Source organism: Nilaparvata lugens, chromosome X, assembly GCF_014356525.2.
Source record: "Nilaparvata lugens isolate BPH chromosome X, ASM1435652v1, whole genome shotgun sequence".
Taxonomy (NCBI): domain Eukaryota; kingdom Metazoa; phylum Arthropoda; class Insecta; order Hemiptera; family Delphacidae; genus Nilaparvata; species Nilaparvata lugens.
This window is the reverse complement of record NC_052518.1, coordinates 93,277,022-93,299,067: the sequence shown is the minus strand read 5'-3', so window position 1 is coordinate 93,299,067 and position 22,046 is coordinate 93,277,022. Positions and strand designations below refer to the sequence as shown.

Below are 22,046 nucleotides of genomic sequence, written 5' to 3'. Positions count from 1 at the left end.
TGACGGGAACTTGTAATAATGGAAACAGTCCTCAGCATTTCAACTCGGCTGTTTCTTTGCGTCAGCCCAATGTGCGGCGGTGCAAGTTGTTGCGGATATCATATTTCACATTTCACAATATCATTGTATATCATAATCATATTTCACAATTGATTACTCATCTCTTTTACGCTCAAATTCTAACTTCCTTATAAATAAAGATAGAAAGATTCTGCTTCCAGATTTGGATCCAGCATCTCAAAAAAAACTATATGCTCAAGGTAGATTTTCAAAAATACCCAAAAATAAGTGAGTTTTTATCACTTTTATATTTTTTACAGTGATATTTTTAGGTCTCACGTTACAACTAAGTTAGCGTCTATAATGTTATTGCACCCACTTTCATACAGTTTGCGACGAAATTGAAACAATAGACAACAAAGTTGTAAGATTCGCTCAGCAAGTTAGCACAGCTCGTCATTTTGATGTGATATTGTAAATTGCCAGAATGGAAACTAGGCTTGAGAAGAATCATTAGGCCTATGCATCAGTTGTGAATAAACATTATGTTCAAACTTGGAAATAAAGTGCGTCTGAAAATTGCGACTTTATTACCACCGCAGTGTTTCAAACAAACATTGTTGTTTAGAAAAAGTATTCACTTTTCGAATCTCACGTAATATACAATCTTGGTAGAAAAAAATTGTTTCATATACTGTTAATGGATTACAATTTTTCATTTGTATTGGTTGACGTTTGTAGCAGCAATATTGAGATTAACATATTTTACAAAATCAATTTTTGTTTGTTGACCAGATGTTTTCATGGTTTTATTTGTAGGTAATGTAAATAATTAGATTCATTATTATAATATTTGACTATTTCAAGTTGAATGCCGAGTTGCATTTGCAATGGGCCCAGTTGTTCAAAAACCTGTAAAATTTTAACCGTGATTGAATTGCACGAGAACAAATCAGAGAAGCGTTCTTTAAAAAGAATAACCTTCTCTGATTGGTTCTCGTGGCATTCAATCATGATTAAAATTTAACTGGCTTTTGTGCAACCGCCATAAGTATTTCATAAATCAACTGAACTGATCTGAAATCTGGGTCTAGAAATCTGATCTTTGATTAATTCCAACACAATAGATTTGATATGCTTAGAATTATAAAGAAATTACGAATTTGTTACTATTCTCGTACTCGTTAGATTTCTAGGAAACCAATCATTTTGAGTAAATCAATGTTTATCTATTTCTCGAATAATTTTCAAAAAACGTTTTATATCAAATCTCCAAAATGTGGAATTACTGGAAAACTACGAAACTTGCTTTCTCTTAATCGAAAATAATTTTTGTTGCTTTCAGAATAGTTTTGTGGTAGTGGGGTCTTCTTTATTAGGGACACCTTTAATAGAATACTGAACTCACTCAGCACTAGCTTTTTACATGTCAGTTTTTGATTGGTGACACTTCAACTAATGATTGATGAAATTAATCGATACACATAGATGAATAGTCTAGTAGGGGGATTTCAAAATATTTTGTATATTGTATTTCATATTAGGCTATTTGTGCATTATGTTTTGTGGGAAATAAATTTGAAATGAATTGAATATACGAGTAGTATTACTTATTACTATCTACTTAGTTATTACTCATTACGTATTACTTATCTAATATCATACTACTTCTATCCAGATATTACTCTCTGATCTTCCGGGTGATCCAAAAGCCTCGCAACCATAAATTCAAATCTTACATTGTTTGATTGATCGACTACAGATGAGACCATTTGGTTAGACTGTAGAATAATATGAGTTATAGCAGTATTACCATCCATTTAAAATCTAAAGTTATTTAAAATCGCAGTCACTAAAAAACAATTATTTCAAAAATGTCAGCTGGATTCTTGAGCCGTTTTTCCTGAAAAGTTTGTAAATAAAGCACATGGCGCATAGCTATTAGTTTTATTCGAAAACTGGGAAACTCAGGAGAACTTGTTTTGTGTCAAATATTCGACCGACCATCTTTTTCATGTTGAGTTTACAACACTGTGTATACAATACTGTGATTTTACTCACAGTAAAGTTCTCATGTATCCTTATTATAGGACTTCCTTTCTTAAACTAAAAACATATCAATTTTTGGTTTAATATTTCTGAAAGATTATTTAGAAAAATGTGCTTACATTTCGGATAGTTCTGTATGACTGTATTAGGAACACTTGTTCAAAGTTTATCCAAATTGTTGTTTTAATTCAATGAAGTTCTTGTACAGTAGTAAATTATCAATTTACCTTCAAGTATAAAAATTAGTAATATGATACGAGTGTAAAAATTAGTTGTATGCATGCAAGTGTAGATTGAAGTATGCATTATTCTCTCAATTAAATTTTTCGAGAAGTCTTGTAGAGTTCCACTTGCTGTTCTTGTATATGAATATTTCTAGTAGTCTATTTCGAAAGTAGATGTCTTCAGTTATTAGATATGATTACACAGTTGAAGTATAGTTTGTTTCGATTCGTTATTTATTTCATTATTTTTTTATTTCATTTTAAGTAGAAGTTTCTCAATCAAACAACGTAGTATAAAATCTTGAATGTATGAATTTACATTGACTTATTGGAAATAGTATTAGACCTATTATATATTATATATAATATTAATAATTAGACAATATTATATGACTTATTGGTATTGGAAAAATAAGCCAGCAAGAACGTGAAGGGCTGTGAGAAGGGCTTAACAGTTCTTTTATAAAGGGAAAAGCAATTTTCGACTAACCGAAAACATCTTTATCTGCTTGATAGTGCACCTAACATTGGTTATTGACCAAACAGACATTCTTGCTCTTGCGTGAGAGTGCATTCACCTGCCCTATGCCTAATTCCCCTCACAATATGCACTGCCTCACCCACCCTACCCACTTTATTGGTTTCAACTAATATTTACCAATTAGTCCCGAATTATATATATCTCTTAGTCTCACTTATTAATGCAGAGTACAAAGCCTCTTTTTTATTGCATATACTAATTTGTTTATAAAGATAGCCCAGGCATTGAATGCTCAAAAACGGTATAGAGGGGAATAAATATTTGGCTCTGAAAATCTGTTTGGGATAGTTAGGGGATGAACATATCAAAGTACTCTACACTAACTCCCTGTGCTAAAGGGGTGGGGTGGTTTCCAGTTTTTTGTTTTCCGCATCTCAAAATTTCCTTCAAAGTTTATCTGACAATAAATATATTTAAGATATCTTCGAGATATCTTTAAAGTGAAATTTTTGAAAAAGTTTTGCTTTAAGTTTTTTTTTCACTTCCATACTTTATAACTCTTCAACAATTGATAAAATAATAAATTCTCGTCAATTTGATGTTTAATTTTGCAATGTAATGCATTTCCCTAATATTGTCACAGCAGATTGAGAGTTGAGTGCGAAATATCTAGTTTTGAAACGATAGATCGATTGACAAAGACATTCGAAGTTCAATTGACAAACACATTCGTGTTCAATGCCTTGAACACTATTTTGGACGACTGGTGATGAGGTGAGCATATCAAAAGACCTCATCCCTGTGCACATTGGTTAGGGATGGGGACTTTTGATATGTTTACCTCCTAACTAGTACCAATGATGCTGCTAAGTCAAAATTCTAAAACGTTCTGTCTCGAAACAAGTTTGAAATATCGTAAATCACTCTTGGACAAAATTGAATCAAAGTTCATTTTTGTCTAGTTGGTCATATCGGTGGAACTCATTCATTCGAAGTATAAGCGTCTAAGCAAAAAATGAAAAAAGTAACTGTTAAACCACTCTCATCCCTTCAGCACAAGAAGTAGGGATGGGGACTAATGATATTCTCACCTCCTAACTAGTCAAACAAGGCTGCAAATTCAAAAATTGTGTTACAAACAATCCCTCCAAATTTCTCTGTCACTGATCTAATGTTGCAAAACTGAAGATTTCACACTCAACAATAAAACTGCTGCAACAGTCGTAGGGAAATGCGTTAAATTGTGAAATCATACATCAAATTGAAGAGAGTTCTCCTAAGCTTATGATCAAATCAAATCATTTATTTACCATACAATAAATACATATTCAAAACATAATAAAAGAAAATACATAATTTTATAATCCAGTATAAAATAATAAAATGAAAATTGAGCATAAATAATACCATAATCATAATTAGATACTTTTCAATGGTTTGCTTTTCCCTTTATAAAAGACCAGCAAAATGAATTAAGCCTTGCCCGCTGGTGAGAGTTGCAATCAGTTAGTTATGCTTGAATAAATTTGTTACATTGGTTGTTTCCTAGTTTTATACAATAATAGAGAAAAAAATATACCATGTTTTAAAATATGTTTTTAAAAAATTAGATAATGCTTTCAATTGAAAAGAAATAGTTTTCTGTTATCCAATCTTTTAGTATTTTGTAATTAATTTTTGCTTCCAGATCAAAAGGCAATTCATTTATGAATCTTGTACTTATATAAATGAGCTGTCTTATAACTACTTGTTTTATAAATTGTTATAATTTGTTTGTTGTTTATAATTTGTTTTTTAAATTGTTTTATCAGAATTGCTTGTTTATATTAATCTTTGAAAAGTTATAAGAGCAAAAAAAATTGGAGGCAAACGTGTTTTTTTTTTCAAAAATGTCACACCTTTAAGAGTGGAAAGACTCGAAAACTATGAAATTTATGTAACTTGTTCTATGGGAAAAGTTTAAGATTCGAAGCTCAATTGGACTAAAGTGTTCTAGAAACTTTAATGAAGCATAAACTGCAATGATCAATAAGTCTAGCTGATCAGCGTCCTAGAAGCAGGGAAGAAATGTAATTAAAAAAATATTTTAGCCTTGCATTTTATATTTCTTCTTGAGTAGTGTACATATATTAGTTTTCTAGTATTATTTCAGTAAAGTGAATATTGATGTTGTGGAACTTTTCCACAATTAAAGAGACTTCAAACGAAAGCATGATCCTGTGAAATAATAATCTTTATTAAAATAAAATGGATTTTTTGACAATATCTCAAGTCTCTTCAATTATTGTTTCAGTTTCTATTTTCAACGCCCAATTATTTATTTTTGGTTTCTTCTATTGATTTATTCATTTATGAACTATTTGCTCCGTTTTACAGGTCGTGGTGACTTCGTTGGAGGGATTGACAATGAAGCTTTGGATTTTAGTCAGCTTGAACACTTCATTAATGACGACAATGATGATAATCACACGTAAGTTATGTAATTTGTAATTTAAGGAGGCAATAAATTAATCTATTCATTTATTCATTCTTCAAAACATGATCAAGAACATGCCATATTAAATATTAATAAAAAAAACCCGTACAAAAGACTCAATACTTCATCTTTCAACTTTCATCTTTGATTCCAATTCTTACTGTATTAATTCTCTCCAGTAGCTTGTCTTTTATTTTGTTTTAATTTATTTTTTGCTTTTTCTTTCAGCAGTGAAGTGATTGAGTTTATTGGAAAACACTTATTTTCTAAAATACTTTTATTATCCAATTTTGATCTCTCATATTATTACATTTTATTGTCATTTCTTGCTTCAATTTTTTTTTGTTATCTCTGCATATTTTGTATTGTATTGTTTGCTAACGACGTGGTTAAGTGGTAGAGTGGACAATATTGTCCAAACTTCGCCACGTCAACATAAATAAAAAAGTCATTCTATTCTATTCTATCTATTTACTTCCTTGTCATATTGATTATTATTACCAGCTTTCCCCTGGTTATAGGCCAAAGCACACAGCAACAGACAGATAGGAAAGTCCTCCGCTATGAATATTTTGGAACCTTTCAGCATATTGCATTTCTTGAGTATTTCCATCTTTTTTCTCCTTGTCGCCAGTGAGAGAGAGCATAAGACCAATTACATTTTTCCTTTTCTTTCAATGTGACAAATACCGTATCTGATTTTTCAATTTCTACCGGAAGTTCCTCTCCAATATTAAGCTTTCAAATCGTTATTTCTATAATGCCTCATACCATCAATACATTATCATACCATATCTGGTTCTTTCCTCTAGACTTTTTCAATTGTGATATATTTTATTTTTGCTCCTTGATCACTGCATTGATCACTCGACTACCTCTCGAACGTTAACAGATCGCCAAACCTTTTGGTAATAGAATACAATTTCTAGTCAGATTCCATTGACTAGAATTCAATTGTTATTATTTAGTTCAAATCCTGAGGATCCATTGCTTTAAATCTATACACTTTTATCACCTTCAAATGCTAAGCTTTCAGGTTGCAACATTATTCATTCGAAATGAACCCCTAAGGACCTATCTGATGACTTGATCAATTTTTCTCTACTCGACGGTAGACACGGATTTTGAAAGTTCAATATTGAAGCAATACTGTAGGATAACTAAGCAGCCAAAAAATCACCGAATAGCACTGTTCAGACTGACGCATGAGGTTATGAGAGAGAAAATACCAATTACTTCCAATCTTTGCTGGCAAGGAAGGTTTCATCCAACAGCTGTCGTAGAATAGCTTCTTTTCAAGATAACAAATCTAACGTTGAATTTAAAAAAGCAACGTTGCTTTAAAAAGCAATCCAACGTTGAATTTAAAAGGATAAGCTAACACTTGATGTGGAATAAGCTCTTACTTATAGCAGTGATGATCATGTTGACCTAGTGTGGGGGGCCATCATGACACTGAAGTGAATAACTATTCACAGTTCTTCACTTCAGTGTTATGATGGCCCACACTAGGTAAAAACGATCATCACTGCTATAAGTAAGTTCTTATCAAAAGTGTTTTTAAATTCAACGTTAGTTTAATTGTGGAAATGAATGGATATCCAACCTAATAATAAAACCATTCTCTTACGTAATAATTATTAATAAACGATGTTGTAATGTGGAACCAGCTCGTTCGCGAATTTTCTTAGCAATTAGTGTTGCCAACCTTAACACGTTAAGGTTGTCCTGATCGAGGTTGACATGTAATCTTAAAACGTTGTGATGAAGAGTTTAAATGAATTTTGTGTGCTGGATAGTTTTTTCATGAATTCGTTCTAATGATGAACTGTTTTTGTTTGTAAAATATTTTACAGTATTACCATTACATAAAAATTAAAAATCAAAGTACCTTTTTAAAGCTTTATTGTATTTCTCACAACATATTTCGACTTATGATGTCATTTTCCAGTGATTGAGTAAAATAAAGAGTACCCATTTGTTTTTTTTGTTTTCAATAGCTGCCTACAGACTCTGATCACAGTAAAGGAATTGTCAGAATTTATAACACATACAGTAATACAAAAAGAAGAAGAAAATCACGCACAGGAACCGTCTCTACACACAAACTCTGTTGTGGTATAGAAATACAAAACCATCAATAAGCTCTTCAACTCCCTCTCAAAAACATTGCTATCATCACAATTTTTCAAATTAGTTGGGAGCTTTTTAATAAATTCGAGGCCCATATATGTTTGCTTTTTCAAAAAGAGTTGTTTCATGATACAGTGAAGCATAGTCTCCTACGAAGAGGGTGAATATTATACTACCATTGTTGAAAATGTACTATATTTTAAATTATTTTGTTAACTGTTTCTTCATAAAGAGAATAAAATTTGATTTGATTTGTATTGTCAGATACTTCCAAGACACCCTGACACACAATGAAAGTGACTCTTCCTCCTCATCGACATCCTCAACATCGTCGAACCGCCGTCTTCCGCCAGTAGAGGGCACGCCCCCTGTGCCCCTGCCTCCTGTGCCCTTGCCCCCTGTGTCGCTGCCCACTGTGTCCCTGCCCCCTGTGCCCCTAACACAATTCACATCGCAGCCGCAACCGACCACCGCAACTACTGTCTATCAGACTACTCATCAATCGTGAGTCATAAAATCAACTATTTATTTTTTTGTTTATCATATTTTATTTCGTTAAATTCAAAGTCTATACAAACCAGATCAAGACACCCGTTCTCCTTATAGAGCGGCCATTTTGTGGGGTTTTTATAGCGGTGCATTTGAAAATCCAATCTGATTCAATTTGCTCTTAACAAAATCATGCATTATGCATTTTAAAAACAATATTCTGGTTCAGATAATATGTAAATTCAGGCTTTCGATTTTTCAATAATGAATTTTCAGTAATAAAAGGTTATTAATCTATTTATTATTAAAAATGGTTCTTATTCTTGTAACATGTCATGATTCATAAGGCATTGGGACAGGAGACTAACCTCAAAAACAGTTTGAAGTAACCAATTAAATCTAAAAATCAACAATTAAGTTCCTAGTTGGAATCTAAATACTATTATCCTGTCGGTAGAATTTATTTTACAATTTAAAGCTAAGCAATATTCCATTGAAAAAAATTACAAATAACACATATGTTGTTCAATCTATAATGATACCAGCTGATAAATTTGTGAACTAGACCCCACAAAACGATGATTTTGCAATGCATCACGGGATCGTGTCATGACCTGTATTTATAGACCTTTGTTAAATTCAATTAAAATTTGTTACATCAAATTTGTTTCTTACATTTATTAAGAATATTTCTTATAAAATTACATTTCATGTAGTGATTTGGAAGTGGTAAAATATTTGATCTTAAGATAATACTAAGCTACGTATTCTCGGTCCTCACATTGGAAGGGTGACTGTTCACAAGGCTAGCCAGATGTTCAACAATATAAAACTTTTTCAAGGTTGCACTTACGTCTATTGAATTCAACTGACGTCACTTAACTGGCGATTAAATCACGTCATCTCAAGGTAGGATTTGATTGACAAGACTGAGCTGCCGTTGATCGCTGTGACTAGTTAAAGTGGAAACTATTGGAAACCACAAATTTTACATGTACTCTATATACTCATAATATTAATAATATTTAAAATGGATGCCATGTACATGTGTTTTTGTATATACTTATTTTGAGTTTTGAATGGTTCCTTCTTTCCTATTTTCAATAGACGCAGCGACATACGTTAGTCGTGCAAACAAAGATCAAACGATGCGAAGAGAACCAATATGAACAATACTATGACGTCATATAACCACGATTAAATTCAATAAACGTTCAAAGTGGTCATTATTTATCGAAAAATGAAACTTGTCTAAGCTTTCACAATCTATTGTGAATCAGTTGCCTTTACCGTATCTAATATTAAATAAAACTCGAAGTAGAAATACTTGAAAACTAGCAACAAAAAAAATGATTTGTAACTTTTTATTATATTTAATGTCACTTATTATTATTATTATCATCAAAATAAAAATCAAAAAGAGAGTCAAAGCCGGGAGCTAGTCATAGGGGCCCGAAACCAGCGGGTTAAACTAAAGAGTATCTCAGACTGCCACGTGACTGAGAAATGACTGCTCCCATCGGACCCCCCGATAGCTGTTCATTCCAAAACTCCTATATATACGGAGCAGACTTCGAAAACTGCACGCGCGAGTTTGGTCAGGGTGCTCAGTTTAAACTGTTATAAAAAAACACTTGCTTTCAACCAGTCATTGATTTCTTGCTCACATCATTCTATTATCATATAATCGCCGATTTGCGTTAATAGATGGGCATATAAAGGGTTTTAAATATGTTAAATTTCATTTTAAAGCTGATTTGGGAATTTCACCTGAACTACCCTTATTGATTTGACCACCAAGTTCTCTAAGTATCCGCTAGGTGTCAGTTAGCGGCTCCTGGATGCGAGGAGCGAAAATTCAAAAAACTCACCCTCCAATCCAATCAAATAACTGTATTATAGAATTCATGGAATTGCGACAATTTTGGTTTCGGGAGTTTTTTGACAATAGTCAGGAGGTAAATATACATACTTAAAGTCCTCTAACCTAGGGGGTGAGCAACGGTAGAAGTGGGAAGAATTTTTAGAGCCGAAAAATGTTCTGCTCTAGAGAGAAATATTTGAAATACAACTTGAAACTTCATTGATTTTCTACAACTTAAAACTTCCTCAATTCCTACAACTTTTGTTCTCCACAATAATTGTAATAAGGTTGCCTTCGTATGGAGATCAAAGATATTATATGCATAATGTATAAACTGTATACATAAACAGTAAACTGTAAGAGTTATGTTTACAGTTATGTAAACTGTAACTGTAAACTGTAATCTTTGTTTTGCTGGCAACGCCAATATTATATATTAGATTATTATTCAGTTTCGATGATAGATTTTGTAATTTTGTTAGTAAATTTCTAATGTATGAAACTGAATTTTTCCAATTTTCAAATATATAGAAGGGAATTTCACACCTTAAATTAAATCATAGCTCAAACACGAATTATGAATTCATTCAGACTATAAAACTTACTGTTTGCTATGTCATTTGTGAATACACAGACACCACAGATGGCAAATATTAAATCAAATGCTTTTGTTGCAGACATAACCTACCTGAGAGCCCCCCGGATTCCGGTTCAGAGCCACCATACTCACCCCGTGCACATTCTCCACGTAAGTTCATTAATGAAATTCTTCACAAACCTCAATCGGAAATTTTTCAAATTCCTAGTCGTAAGAATCCTGAGTGATATGATTACATTTGGCTATTTTAACTAACATAGAATTCTACAGATGGAAATTACTGAGATATTGCATTTATTCAAATGTTAATGAATAAAATAATTCATTATTATGATAAATCAATATAGAATTGAAATCAACTTTCACCATTTTAACAATATAAGAAATATCTTGAGTAGAATTATTCTGTTTGGATTTTCTAATCAACATAACATTGAAATCAACTTTGTTACTATCGTAACAATAGAAGAAATACCGGGGTACTTTTGCCAACATCAAATATTTTTATTCATACCTCTCAAGCACAGAGCTTAGCTCTGATCACGTTCGATGGAGTCCAGAATTAGTTGATACTAAGAGGTTAGGATAGAATAATTAGTATACAACATACTTAGAGATACAAGAGATCCTCACAGATCAAAAAATCACTCCCTCTGCAAACAGGCTAAAAATGTTCCTACTTCGGTGTCATCTAAATTAAAACACTTCGTTAGTAAAATACAGACCTGCGCTGTAAAATACAGCCCATAGACATTATTTTTGTCATTAGTTTCGCCGTTTCGGCCCTATTGTTTAAACATATTCGACCAACATTTGCCAAAGTTTTGATGTCCTTTTTAGATTTCGGGGCCCTATCAATTAGTGGGCCCCAAGGATTTGTTTTCCATTGTTATATTGAGAATACAATAAGAGAAAAATAGTTGATTAGTTAATTTGGTGAAAAGTAGAATAAATTAGTATTGAAAATAAGTGTTTTAATAGGGCTACTCGTCTTTCGAATTGTTTAATAAGCAATAACATAATGCATTATGTTACAATTTAAATCTAGATTGTTCGAGTGTGCATTAGGGGTGCCTCAGGGTTCCAATCTTGGGCCCCTTTTATTCCTTTTGTACATAAATGATGTCCCTTCTATTATTAAAAATTCCTCCTGCCTTATGTATGCAGATGATCTTAAATTGTATAAGGAGATCAGGAATGTGGATGATAGACTTGCATTGCAGGGTGATATTGACAATTTTTCCCATTGTGTGAAGTTAATGGACTAAAAATAAATGTTCCAAATGCAAATTCCTAAGTTTTAATCGCCAGATAAATCCACAGATAAATTCATAGTACATAAACGATAGGCCATTGGAACAGGTGATGCACTTCAAAGACTTTGGAGTTGAGTTTGCTCCAGACTTATCATTCAACTTGCATATTGATTCATCCTTAGAACCTGTTGGCCGTTTAGTGATGTGACCCCCTTGATTTTTATTTATAAGTCACTGGTGAGAAGTCTGCTTGAGTATGCATCCGAAATATGGAATCCATACCATGTGGATAGAATAAGTACTCTGGAACGGTTACAGAATAAATTTTTACGATTTATGTACTTCAAAAAATTCAAATTTTTTGTCCATTTGACTTCCTCCCAACAGAGTCATTGAGAAGTTTATTCCATGTGACATCCTTGAAAGTAAGGTGTGATGTTAGTGCGCTTATTTTCCTCTTTGGAATCTTAAATAATGAAATTGATTCACCATATTTACACTCCAAAATGAATATATATATATATTTCACCAGTGACTCGACGCTCTGAGTTTTCTTTTTCGGTTCCTCGATCCACAACACTTAGAAGTTACAACTCCCCTCTTAATAGAATGCAAAGAACTGATAACAGTTTGTCTGGGCGTCTAGATGTCTTCTGGTTTTCTCGCGATAAATTCGGGAAAGCGTTATATGATAATCTTGTGTAAGCATGATCTGATCAATTGAATAGTTGCATATGGTTTGGGACGTAGTTCAGTTATTTATTCTATTGATAAAATTTTTGTTCATTATTTGTTATATTCTCTAATTTTTTTAAGTTTTAGAATTTTGAATTCTCAATTTGTTTTATTTTCACTTTTTTCATAAGTATTTGAAATCTTAGTATTTTTCGTTTTTGAATTAGGTGGTATTTTTGTATTAGTTATTATTGCATAAGTTCATATTATTTTTATCATTATTTTTCTTTTTTCATTTGTATCTGTACAATTTTCATTGTCAAGGAGACATATTTGGGGAAGCCCGTTGTCTCCATTGTGAATAATATATAAATAAATAAATAACTAGCTCCCCGTGTAAATGTTGCAGTACTACTTATTTCTATATTAATTAAATAATTTAAGTTGTTTGTGAATAAAGATTCATTTGATTTAAGTGATCAAATGAAATAAATCTTTATTCACAAAAATATAAACATCTGCTGGGAAAAAAACAAAGTAAATGTTCCCCACAAAGACACAGTCTGGGTGTGGGGAGTGAGTTCAGAAAATTACATAATTATAGTGTATTACAGATTAAGAACGATAACTAAGGTTTTGTGATGATCCAGATAATAAAGACATCTTACCTAATAAAGAAAAAACAATAGATTTAAATAGATGAAATATAAATAAAATGAGACAATTGAATGATGAAATTGAAAACTAGGACCAATGCTTATTGATATTATTACTTGCGAATCTATTTATTGATTTGAATGTAAAGTGATAGTTGAATAAATTCAATTTTCAACTATTATTACAGCTTCAGCCTAACACCTTATTACACCTACAACCACAACCTAATATTAAATGTAAAGTAACAGTTGAATAAATTCAATAATGCTTGTGTAATATTGTCAATAACTATGTCATTAATTACCTTGATTCAATAAGGATTGATTGAACAAGATTTTTTTGGAATAACGTTTTTTTCTTGTTTTCAGATCAGAAAGTGACACAAACCGGCGGCATACAAGATCTTCTAGTTCCTAATCATCTGTTCAGCAAAGGCCTCGACTCAAATGTGGTGCTAACCGCTTTGCAGCCGGTGCCTGTCAACACACTAGCATTGGCTGCAGCCCAAGCAGGTCTCACCTGCACCACGACAAGCACACAACCGATTCCCACCGTCAAGAAACGCAAACTCTCCGAGGATAACTCATCATCATCGGCTGCCTCGCGCATCAATGTCAAACAGGAAAGCTCTGAACTGTGCAACGATGACGATCTCAGTTATCAGGAAGACGGCAACTCTATCTATCTGGACTCTAGTAGCTTCCAGTGCATTCGCTTCCAACCTTTTCAGCAGACGTCTTGGCATGCGCTCTGTGACCAGAATCTCAAAGAACTGCTGATACCGCATTACAGGGTCGATGCTGATAAGGGATTCAACTTCTCCAACGCTGATGATGCCTTTGTCTGTCAAAAGAAGAATCACTTCCAGGTGAGTTATCTACCATAAATAATAAATATCAAATTCAAGATTCAAGATTCATTTTATTAATCATCAAACTACAACAAGAGCAAAGTCATAATTTTAAAAGTATTGGATATAAAATCATACATGATGAAGCATATTTATATTACATTCAAGTTAGGTATTCAGATATTCCTCAAGTGAGTAAAAACATTATTTTTCAGATAACTGTTTATAACTTACTTGGATTTTTTTAGAGGCAGATTCCTGTTTTTTTGAGGCAGTTTATTATACAATATATACTGCTGGTAAGTATGGCTTCTCATACATAGCTATAGTAAGCCTTATTTGTGGTGCTACAATGTTTCTACTGTTCCTGGTATTATATGCATGGAAGTCTTCATGAATGGAAAATTTGTCTGAGTTTTCCTAGACGTAAATTAAATTTGAATAAATGAAGGGAGATGGAAGGGTTAGTATACCCAAATTAGGGAAATGTGGCCTGATTGTGATCTGTTCTATTTTGATTGTGTTCTGATTCTGTTCTCATTGTGACCTGTTCAACATGGTGCGGCAGAACCAGTTTGCTTCGATTGTCACATGAGCCTACCACAGTTAAAATTTTGACCAATTTTCGTTTATTATTAAACTACATTTGAGTAGGCGACATCATTTGGACCAAAGTTTAACGTGGTTTTACCTTTCGCGGTCTTTACGAAAACAATGTAAATCTGTGATCGCTACACAATGAGTTCCTAATGACAGCCCAATATTCCATGCTACATAGCCATTCATAATTCTATTGCGATTTGATCCCGGGTTTGGCAGTTCGAGGGAATTGGTAGTACCCTAAGAACAGACAATGATGGTCATGGCAGATCCATTACAACGCCAGAACATGTGAAGAGGATGTGAACACTAGAACGGTCTGCTCGTCAACATTCACATTCTGTCGCATTGGGGATTTCAGACCAAAGTTTGAGAAGGATTTTGAATTCCGATTTGAAGTTGCATCCTTTAAAAAATATAGTTCATGAATACTAGGTAGCAGACTAGGGCAACCCGACAAAATCGATGTGAGGAAACGTGCTTGCTCATGTGCCTCCAAATGCAGTTTGCCTTAGTAGTGACGAAGCTCATTTTCATTTCAATAGGTAAGTGAGTTGGCAAAACTTTCTGAAGTTACTGTGCGAAAACCGTCGAATTATTAATGAAAGACTGCAAAACAACGAACTATTAATGATATTAATGCCATGCCACGTGACATTTGTGTAAGAGCAGCTAAGAACATCAGAAATCGTCTGCAACAATCTATTGATGCTAATGACCGATATCTGATAGCTGATAGTATGTTCAGATAGCTCACCAGAAGATGAAGTATTCTGAGTCGGGTACTTGTGCTGTGTGAATCGTCATTGATACAGTTTGTATTTTATACATTACAGGATTTAACATATTTTTTTATAGGTTAAGCTTGAATCAATATAAATTATTGACTGTAGTTTTTGCACTTGTATTACCTGTATAGATTGTGTACTCTTTCCCCGCGCACAGATCAACAGTCCATGCGGGGAAATAATTATTCCATAATTATTCTGTTCTATATTGTACATTGTTTTTGTATTGGAATAAAGAAATTGGATTGAATTGAATCTTCAGGACATTATTTTTCAGATGCATATCCAGATTTTTTCACTAATGATATAAAAGTTTTATTTCAAAAACATTTATAAAGTGAAAATGGACTTACTATTGGTAGTGACGATCGTTTCGACCTGGTGTCATACTCTAATCTAGTAAGATTGGATTAAAATATTATTTTTAAACCCTAGTCAATGTAAAATGCGCCTCTTTACCGATTTAGAAAATGGGGAGAAAATTCTCTATGAAACCTGAGTCACTTTTATGTTACCTGAGCTCCTTAAAACTGCTTAATCGTTTCTGCCCTCCTTGTATATTTTGCCATGTTACAATATACTTTTCAAAACAAAAACACTATACTTGATTTGAAATTACTTGTTATGTAATGTAATAAATAGATTAATAATGATATTTACTGGTATCAATTATACCATTATCAAATCAAAACTATATTCCAACTGGCAGTCTACTATCTACTATCTGCCAGATGACTAGTCTATTATCTAGTCAAAATCAAAACTATATTCCAACTGCCAGTCTTCTATCTACTGCCGGTGTAATACCTACTTGATAATAACGTAATACCGGACGTAATAGCTTAACTTTATAAATAAGAGTTATTTTTTATAAAACTGCATTTCTTTCACAGATCACATGTCACACACAACTGCAAGGAGACGCTCAGTTTGTAAAAACACAGGATGGCCTGAGAAAAATCGCCAGTTTTCATCTTCATTTCTACGGAGTGAAAGTGGAATCACCCACTCAAACGATAAAAGTTGAGCAGTCTCAAAGTGATCGGAGCAAAAAAGCTTTTCATCCAGTTCTGTAAGCCAGCTTCAATATCAATTCATTCATCTTCTTTAACTGAATCATCTTATGATTTAGCATCAGACTCATCAAACATTTATTTATTTGATACAAAATGGAAATAATAGCTTAATATGCCTTTAATAACAGACTAGATGTATATTTTGATGTACAAAATGGGTTAAATCTTGACCATACCTTTAATAAAACATGATTAATTAAATTCTAGATAGAAAATTTTGAATCATTAGATTAGATTAATAGATTTAATATATTAACTGTACTTTATAATGATTCTGTTACTTAATCTATTCTTACTAAGTATAATGAATCACTGTATTGTTTTGTTATGGAAGGAATTTTTGGAAGAAATTCTGTATGCTTCCATATTTTTATGAATAACTAAATAAATAAATAATATTGTCAATACTTGTCAACCTTAATCTTTTCCAGTCCAATCATGAAGTAGATTATTATGCCAGGAACTTTCCATTTATTATGATTATTTAGAAATAATATTTTTATTGTTTTCCTTTGTGAATATAAAATCATAATTTCAATCTAATTCAAACTTCTCTTAAACTTGAAATTTTTAATTTAATCAAATTAATCCGTGGGAAAACTCTACTAGCACACAAGCACAAAATGCTAGCAAAGCCAAAATAAGGATGTAACGTGTAATGAATAGTATTTTTACATTATTTAGCAAACTCTATTTACGAAAGAAATATTTGAAGCTTTCATACCTGAGAAAACTATGATTGATCCTTAACCTATTTTGTACTGGCATCTCTATTGCATTTTGTTCATTTATATTTTTGTAATTGCATTGCTAATAAATTCCAAGTTGACTTTATAATAAGCATTAGTTGTTGGCAATTACAATTTATTTATTTCTAATTCTTATTAATGTTCTTAGTACCCATATTATTTGCTAGCCCCAAGAAATCTGCACTTCAAAGGAAGATTTTTCACATTGATTGTTTTTGTAACTCAATTCAGTAATTAAAATTTGAAATGTCTGTGCTTTTTGGTTATTAGATGATTGGGCATTCATCTTATCTTCGAAATAAATAAGTAGGTTTGTTCAAATTGCCAGCTCTTCAGGTGAATAATCTAGTAAAGCCTTATTTTATTTGTGAAACTCATGTTTTCTTGATAAGTGGCCAATTGCCTTCCTAAAAGTATAAGTTTTTGGTGTACTGAATTTGTTCCTATCTTCAATCACTGATGTGCTGTGTCCTTATTCTGTAGAGGAATGTTGTGCGTTTGCGACTTGACTTTTTTGTTTCAAGAAAACTGTTCTTCTTCTATAACTCAACTTAACAAAAAGTAAATAAAAATAATCCTAAATATGTTCAATAGTCTGGAAGAAATTTATAAACTTGATTCAATCTTTTTTTATAGTTCTTAATATCTTCGTTATTTTTTCTGTCATGTATGTAACACATGTCAGAGGTGCATTAAACATGGAAAAATGTACAATACGAGCAAAAGTTACAGTCAGACTATCAAATCTGATAAACTTGTGATGCAACAATCTCCTTAATTTCTCTGACAAATTTCTTTAAGGAATTGCTCTCATTTGAAAAAATTCCTTATCTTCATCCATTCAACCGGTTCCTTGAAAACAAGTTTTAGAAGGCAGTTTGATCTTTGGCTCTCTGCATACATTTTAATATTCTTCATGCTTCCAGGAGAACCTCAATAATTTAATTCTAATCCAAAGAATTCAAATTTGGGTTAGCATTGACCCAAAGCACCATATGTGCTCACGTTGACAAACACAGAACATAGCGTTTCAGACAGAAAAATATTCTTCAATGTAAATCGAATGAGAATATCACATCTACCGGCAATACACTGTTCTTTCCACTTTAAATAACTTACTTAAAACAATTTTTATTCTGCAGGGTGGATTTGCACGGTGAGCAGCTAACAAAAGTCACTGTGGGAAGATTGCACTTCAGTGAAACAACGTCTAACAACATGAGAAAGAAAGGGAAACCCAATCCTGACCAGAGATACTTCTATCTTGTCGTTGGACTTCATGCTCATTGTAACGATAACAATCATTATCCAATCATTTCTCATGCTTCAGAAAGGATAATAGTGCGGGTAAGTGATCTTATGGTATGTGTAACAATTTATCACAATCAGCATTCCCACCGTACAATTATTTTGTAGTGTTTTTCAAGCATATTTTTAACATTTATTTTTATTTCAATTGTAAAAAGCATATTTATCTATAAAATAATAAAGGAAAGAATTGGCTTATACAAGTACAGTATAGGAAATTCACGAATGACGCATCATCATATCTGAACTATTGGACTGATTAACTTGTAATTTTGCATATACATTCTTAATCTACCGAAGATGGTTATAGGCCTTTATTAAATTCTTCAAGGTTTCAGTAGGTCAAGTTTTCAGTTAGTCAAGATTTTTTTAGACTCTGGGGAGTACCTGCTAGTATTCAATAAGTTCAAACGAAAAGTAAATTTGAACAGCTGATGAAATAGATCAAGCTATAACTTCTTACATTTAGAAGTGGTTTAAGACGCTATAAAAGATATCAAGTACCCTTTTATTTCGTTTTGTAAAAAATAAACCCTGTAAAACCCCTTTCATTTTTTACCTTTTTAATTTGTCCAAGCTTATTTAACTTGTTTTTCTGTAACTGAGCACCCGCCGAAAAACCCTCAAAACCCTGGTTTGGTAGGACCCTCAATCGTTTGAATTGTGAATAAAATTTTGATTTGATTTGAACAAAATAAAAGGTTACTTGACATCTTTTATTGTGTTTTAATAGTTCCAGTAGCCCTTGAAAGAAAAGTGAGTATTATAGAGTAGTTCATTTTGAGCTCAGTGCTGCTCAGATTTATTTATTTGTGTTTTTAATCAGATGCCAAAATATTCTGAACACTTATTTATTTCTTACAAAACTAAAATAAAAGGGTATTTGTTATCTTCGATTCGTGTTTTTAATCAGATGTCAAAATATTCCTGAACTAATGACATATTTTTTAGGTTTTGATAAAATCTATTCAAAGTTTCTATTATTTTATTTTCGTATGTGATATTATAGTACCAAGCATTGCTTGATTTTGTAGTGTTAACTTTTCAATATTCTGTTTAATTTATTCGATCGAACATATTACGAGTACTATATTGGAAATAAAAACCATAAAGTTGTCACTTATTTTCGAATGTCATATACTACCGTACCAATGAGAGCGGTTGTCTGTGGTTTCGGGGTGAGGATGCTGCTATATGGTGAGGATAGGCGTTTGTGTTTCAGGCTAGCAACCCGGGCCAATTCGAGAGCGATGCCGACCTGTGCTGGAGTCGCGGCTCCACTACGGACTCCATCTATCACTCGGGTCGCGTCGGGGTCAACACTGACCGTCCGGATGAGGCACTTGTCGTCCATGGAAACATCAAGCTCACAGGTAAGCAATCACTTCAAAATCTATTCATTCATTTATCAATACAATCAAATCAAATAATCGTTTATTGTCATAAAACATACAATATGTTGAGACAATCGTCTTTATTCATTATTCATTAATAAGTTACAAAGTTGAAGAAAACTTAAGGCTGTTCAGTACACTTTTTTTATTCAAATTGGATATTTTTTTCAATAGAATTGTTAAGATCATTATAAGAGTGAGAAAAAGTAGCAACTGAAATTTTTAAGTGGTCTAATAAGCGAGTTATGGGTTGTTGAAGTGCTAATTTTCCAGATTCCGTTTTCTTTCCAGATCATAAACGGTTTTGACTATAAAATAAACTTCTCTTAAAAATTCAAAAAATGTTTCTTTCCAAACTAAAACATTTTATTCCCCATATCGTTCATAAATAAAAAAGTAACATTTTTGTAAATTCGATAACTTGTTTATTTTGGCATAAATCGCGAAAAAACGCATATTAGAACAAAGCCAATGATGTACTGAATGTATTTAAAAAGAACTCCAATGGAAAATTCGAAACCGTTTATGATCTGGAAAGAAAACAGAGTTAGCACTTTCAACAACCCATAATTAGCTTATTAGACCACTTGAAAATTTCAGTTGCCACTTTTTCTCACTCTTATAGTGATCTTAACAATTATATTAAAAGAGAATTTAAAAAAAGTGTTCCGAACAGCCGTAACTATCACAGTCAAACACTATACCTACTACATACAACAATTTACACATAATTAAAGATCATAATCTGTAGATATGACTGTGCGAGAGCAACAGGCCTATATGGAGGTCCACGTTATAATGGCAGTGGAAAATGTTAGAAGAACAGCGTTGTCGATTCCCTGCCTTGCCACTGCTTTCTATAGATGTTAGCTAATACGGCATATCTGATGTAATATCAACTGTTCACTCTTGTTCAAAATAATTATATTTCATTCGTCAAGAAAATATATGTGTGAATGATTAAATAATAAATTTTCATAATTGATATTAAATATTTTGCTAATTCATTATATTTCTATATTATTAAAAATCATCTGGCAACGTTGTAGAGCTAGAAAAGGATCTGCTATTTGCTTTGTTGAATGTTAGACAAGGATAGCAACACCAATGTTAATCAAATACTGCCATCATAACGTGAATCTCACTATTAATAGCTCAAAACTGTTCTACTCCCCACATTTTATAAATAGTAAAATTTCCAAAAAGATAGGTAATATTTTCACTGCTAAAAATTTTGAATTCAATTATATGTCCGAAATAAAGAAACAATACTTGAATTCCGCTACAAAAATAAACAATACTTCAAATTCAGAAACTATTCCACTGTAACTTCTAATCGTGAAATTTATATTGTCTAGAACTGGACTGAACTGTTTATTTATTTATGGTATCGCTTTGAATAATTTCATACACATGCTCTTATACAGAGTGCGGCAGCGAAACTTCCTTTTTTAAAAGTGAATAGAACTCATTGTATGGATCATAAAGTTTGAATTTATTTTTTGTAATTTAGACACATATATAAAGTTTTGTTTGAATTAGTTTTGAATATCCAATCAGGTAGGTGACGTCCCCAATTCTCCATACACTGAGTAAACCGCTTTTTGGCGTTTGTCATGACTCCTGCCAGCATTGCAGGCGTTATTTTAGCAATTTCTTCCCTGATATTGGTCTTCCAATCTTGTAGGATCCTTGGAAGGTTTACTTGAACAGGGACATCTAAAACCCCCATAGAAGAAAATCACAAGGGTTCAAATCGCGAAATCGGGCTGGCCACTCCAAATCGCTCCCAATTGAGTTGAGGCGTCCTGGAACGTGTTCCCTCAATTGAAGTCACGTTCTGAAAGCTCCATCGTGTATGATGAAAATGAAGATCATCATGAATAATTTGTCTCACAGAACGATCGGAAAGTCCAAGAGCAGATGCATGTTTGCGTGCAGAATGCTGTGGTGATCGCAACATTAAAACTCACACTGCCTCAATGTTCTCAGGTGACCTAATGGGCTGGGGGAGTTCAGTTCTCCCTCTATTCGCACTTGCAGTTTGTCTGAACGTAGTGACCCACGTAACAGTTGATTCCCGCTCAGGGACAGTAGCCAAAGGGGCTAAATTAAAGCGATTTTGAAATGCGCGCTGGGTTGTGATCAAAAACATCCGCTCTAAAAATACGTCTCAACGGCAAATGCACGCTTCTCATTGTTCCAATGCATAATGGCAAATGAACATGTAGGGAAGTAAAATTTATGGTTTGGCTTCTCTAACGAGACCAAATTAGCTCTACTACGACATCAGCTGACTGAATGCCGTTCACTTCAAAAAAGGAAGTTTCGCTGCCGCACCCGGTATGAACATGTGATTGTGATCAAGGCAAACCTTTA

The 22,046-nt window shown here is 32.7% G+C and overlaps 1 protein-coding gene across 6 annotated transcripts in view; it reads left to right on the top strand.

The window, feature by feature from the left end:
- Positions 1-22,046, top strand: part of LOC111050162 (myelin regulatory factor-like protein) — a 71,688-nt gene that overhangs the window by 26,231 nt on the left and 23,411 nt on the right. For 3 of the 6 annotated variants that reach the window (XM_039442706.1, XM_022336432.2, XM_039442705.1), the window contains 7 exons: positions 5,131-5,224; positions 7,628-7,867; positions 10,394-10,464; positions 13,271-13,770; positions 16,034-16,212; positions 18,108-18,312; positions 19,496-19,646. In XM_039442706.1, coding sequence (XP_039298640.1) covers positions 5,131-5,224; positions 7,628-7,867; positions 10,394-10,464; positions 13,271-13,770; positions 16,034-16,212; positions 18,108-18,312; positions 19,496-19,646 — 1,440 coding nt within the window. Of the gene's footprint in view, positions 1-5,130; positions 5,225-7,627; positions 7,868-10,393; positions 10,465-13,270; positions 13,771-16,033; positions 16,213-18,107; positions 18,313-19,480; positions 19,647-22,046 lie in introns of all 6 variants that reach the window. The other 3 variants (XM_022336433.2, XM_022336431.2, XM_039442704.1) reach the window with 1 other exon arrangement.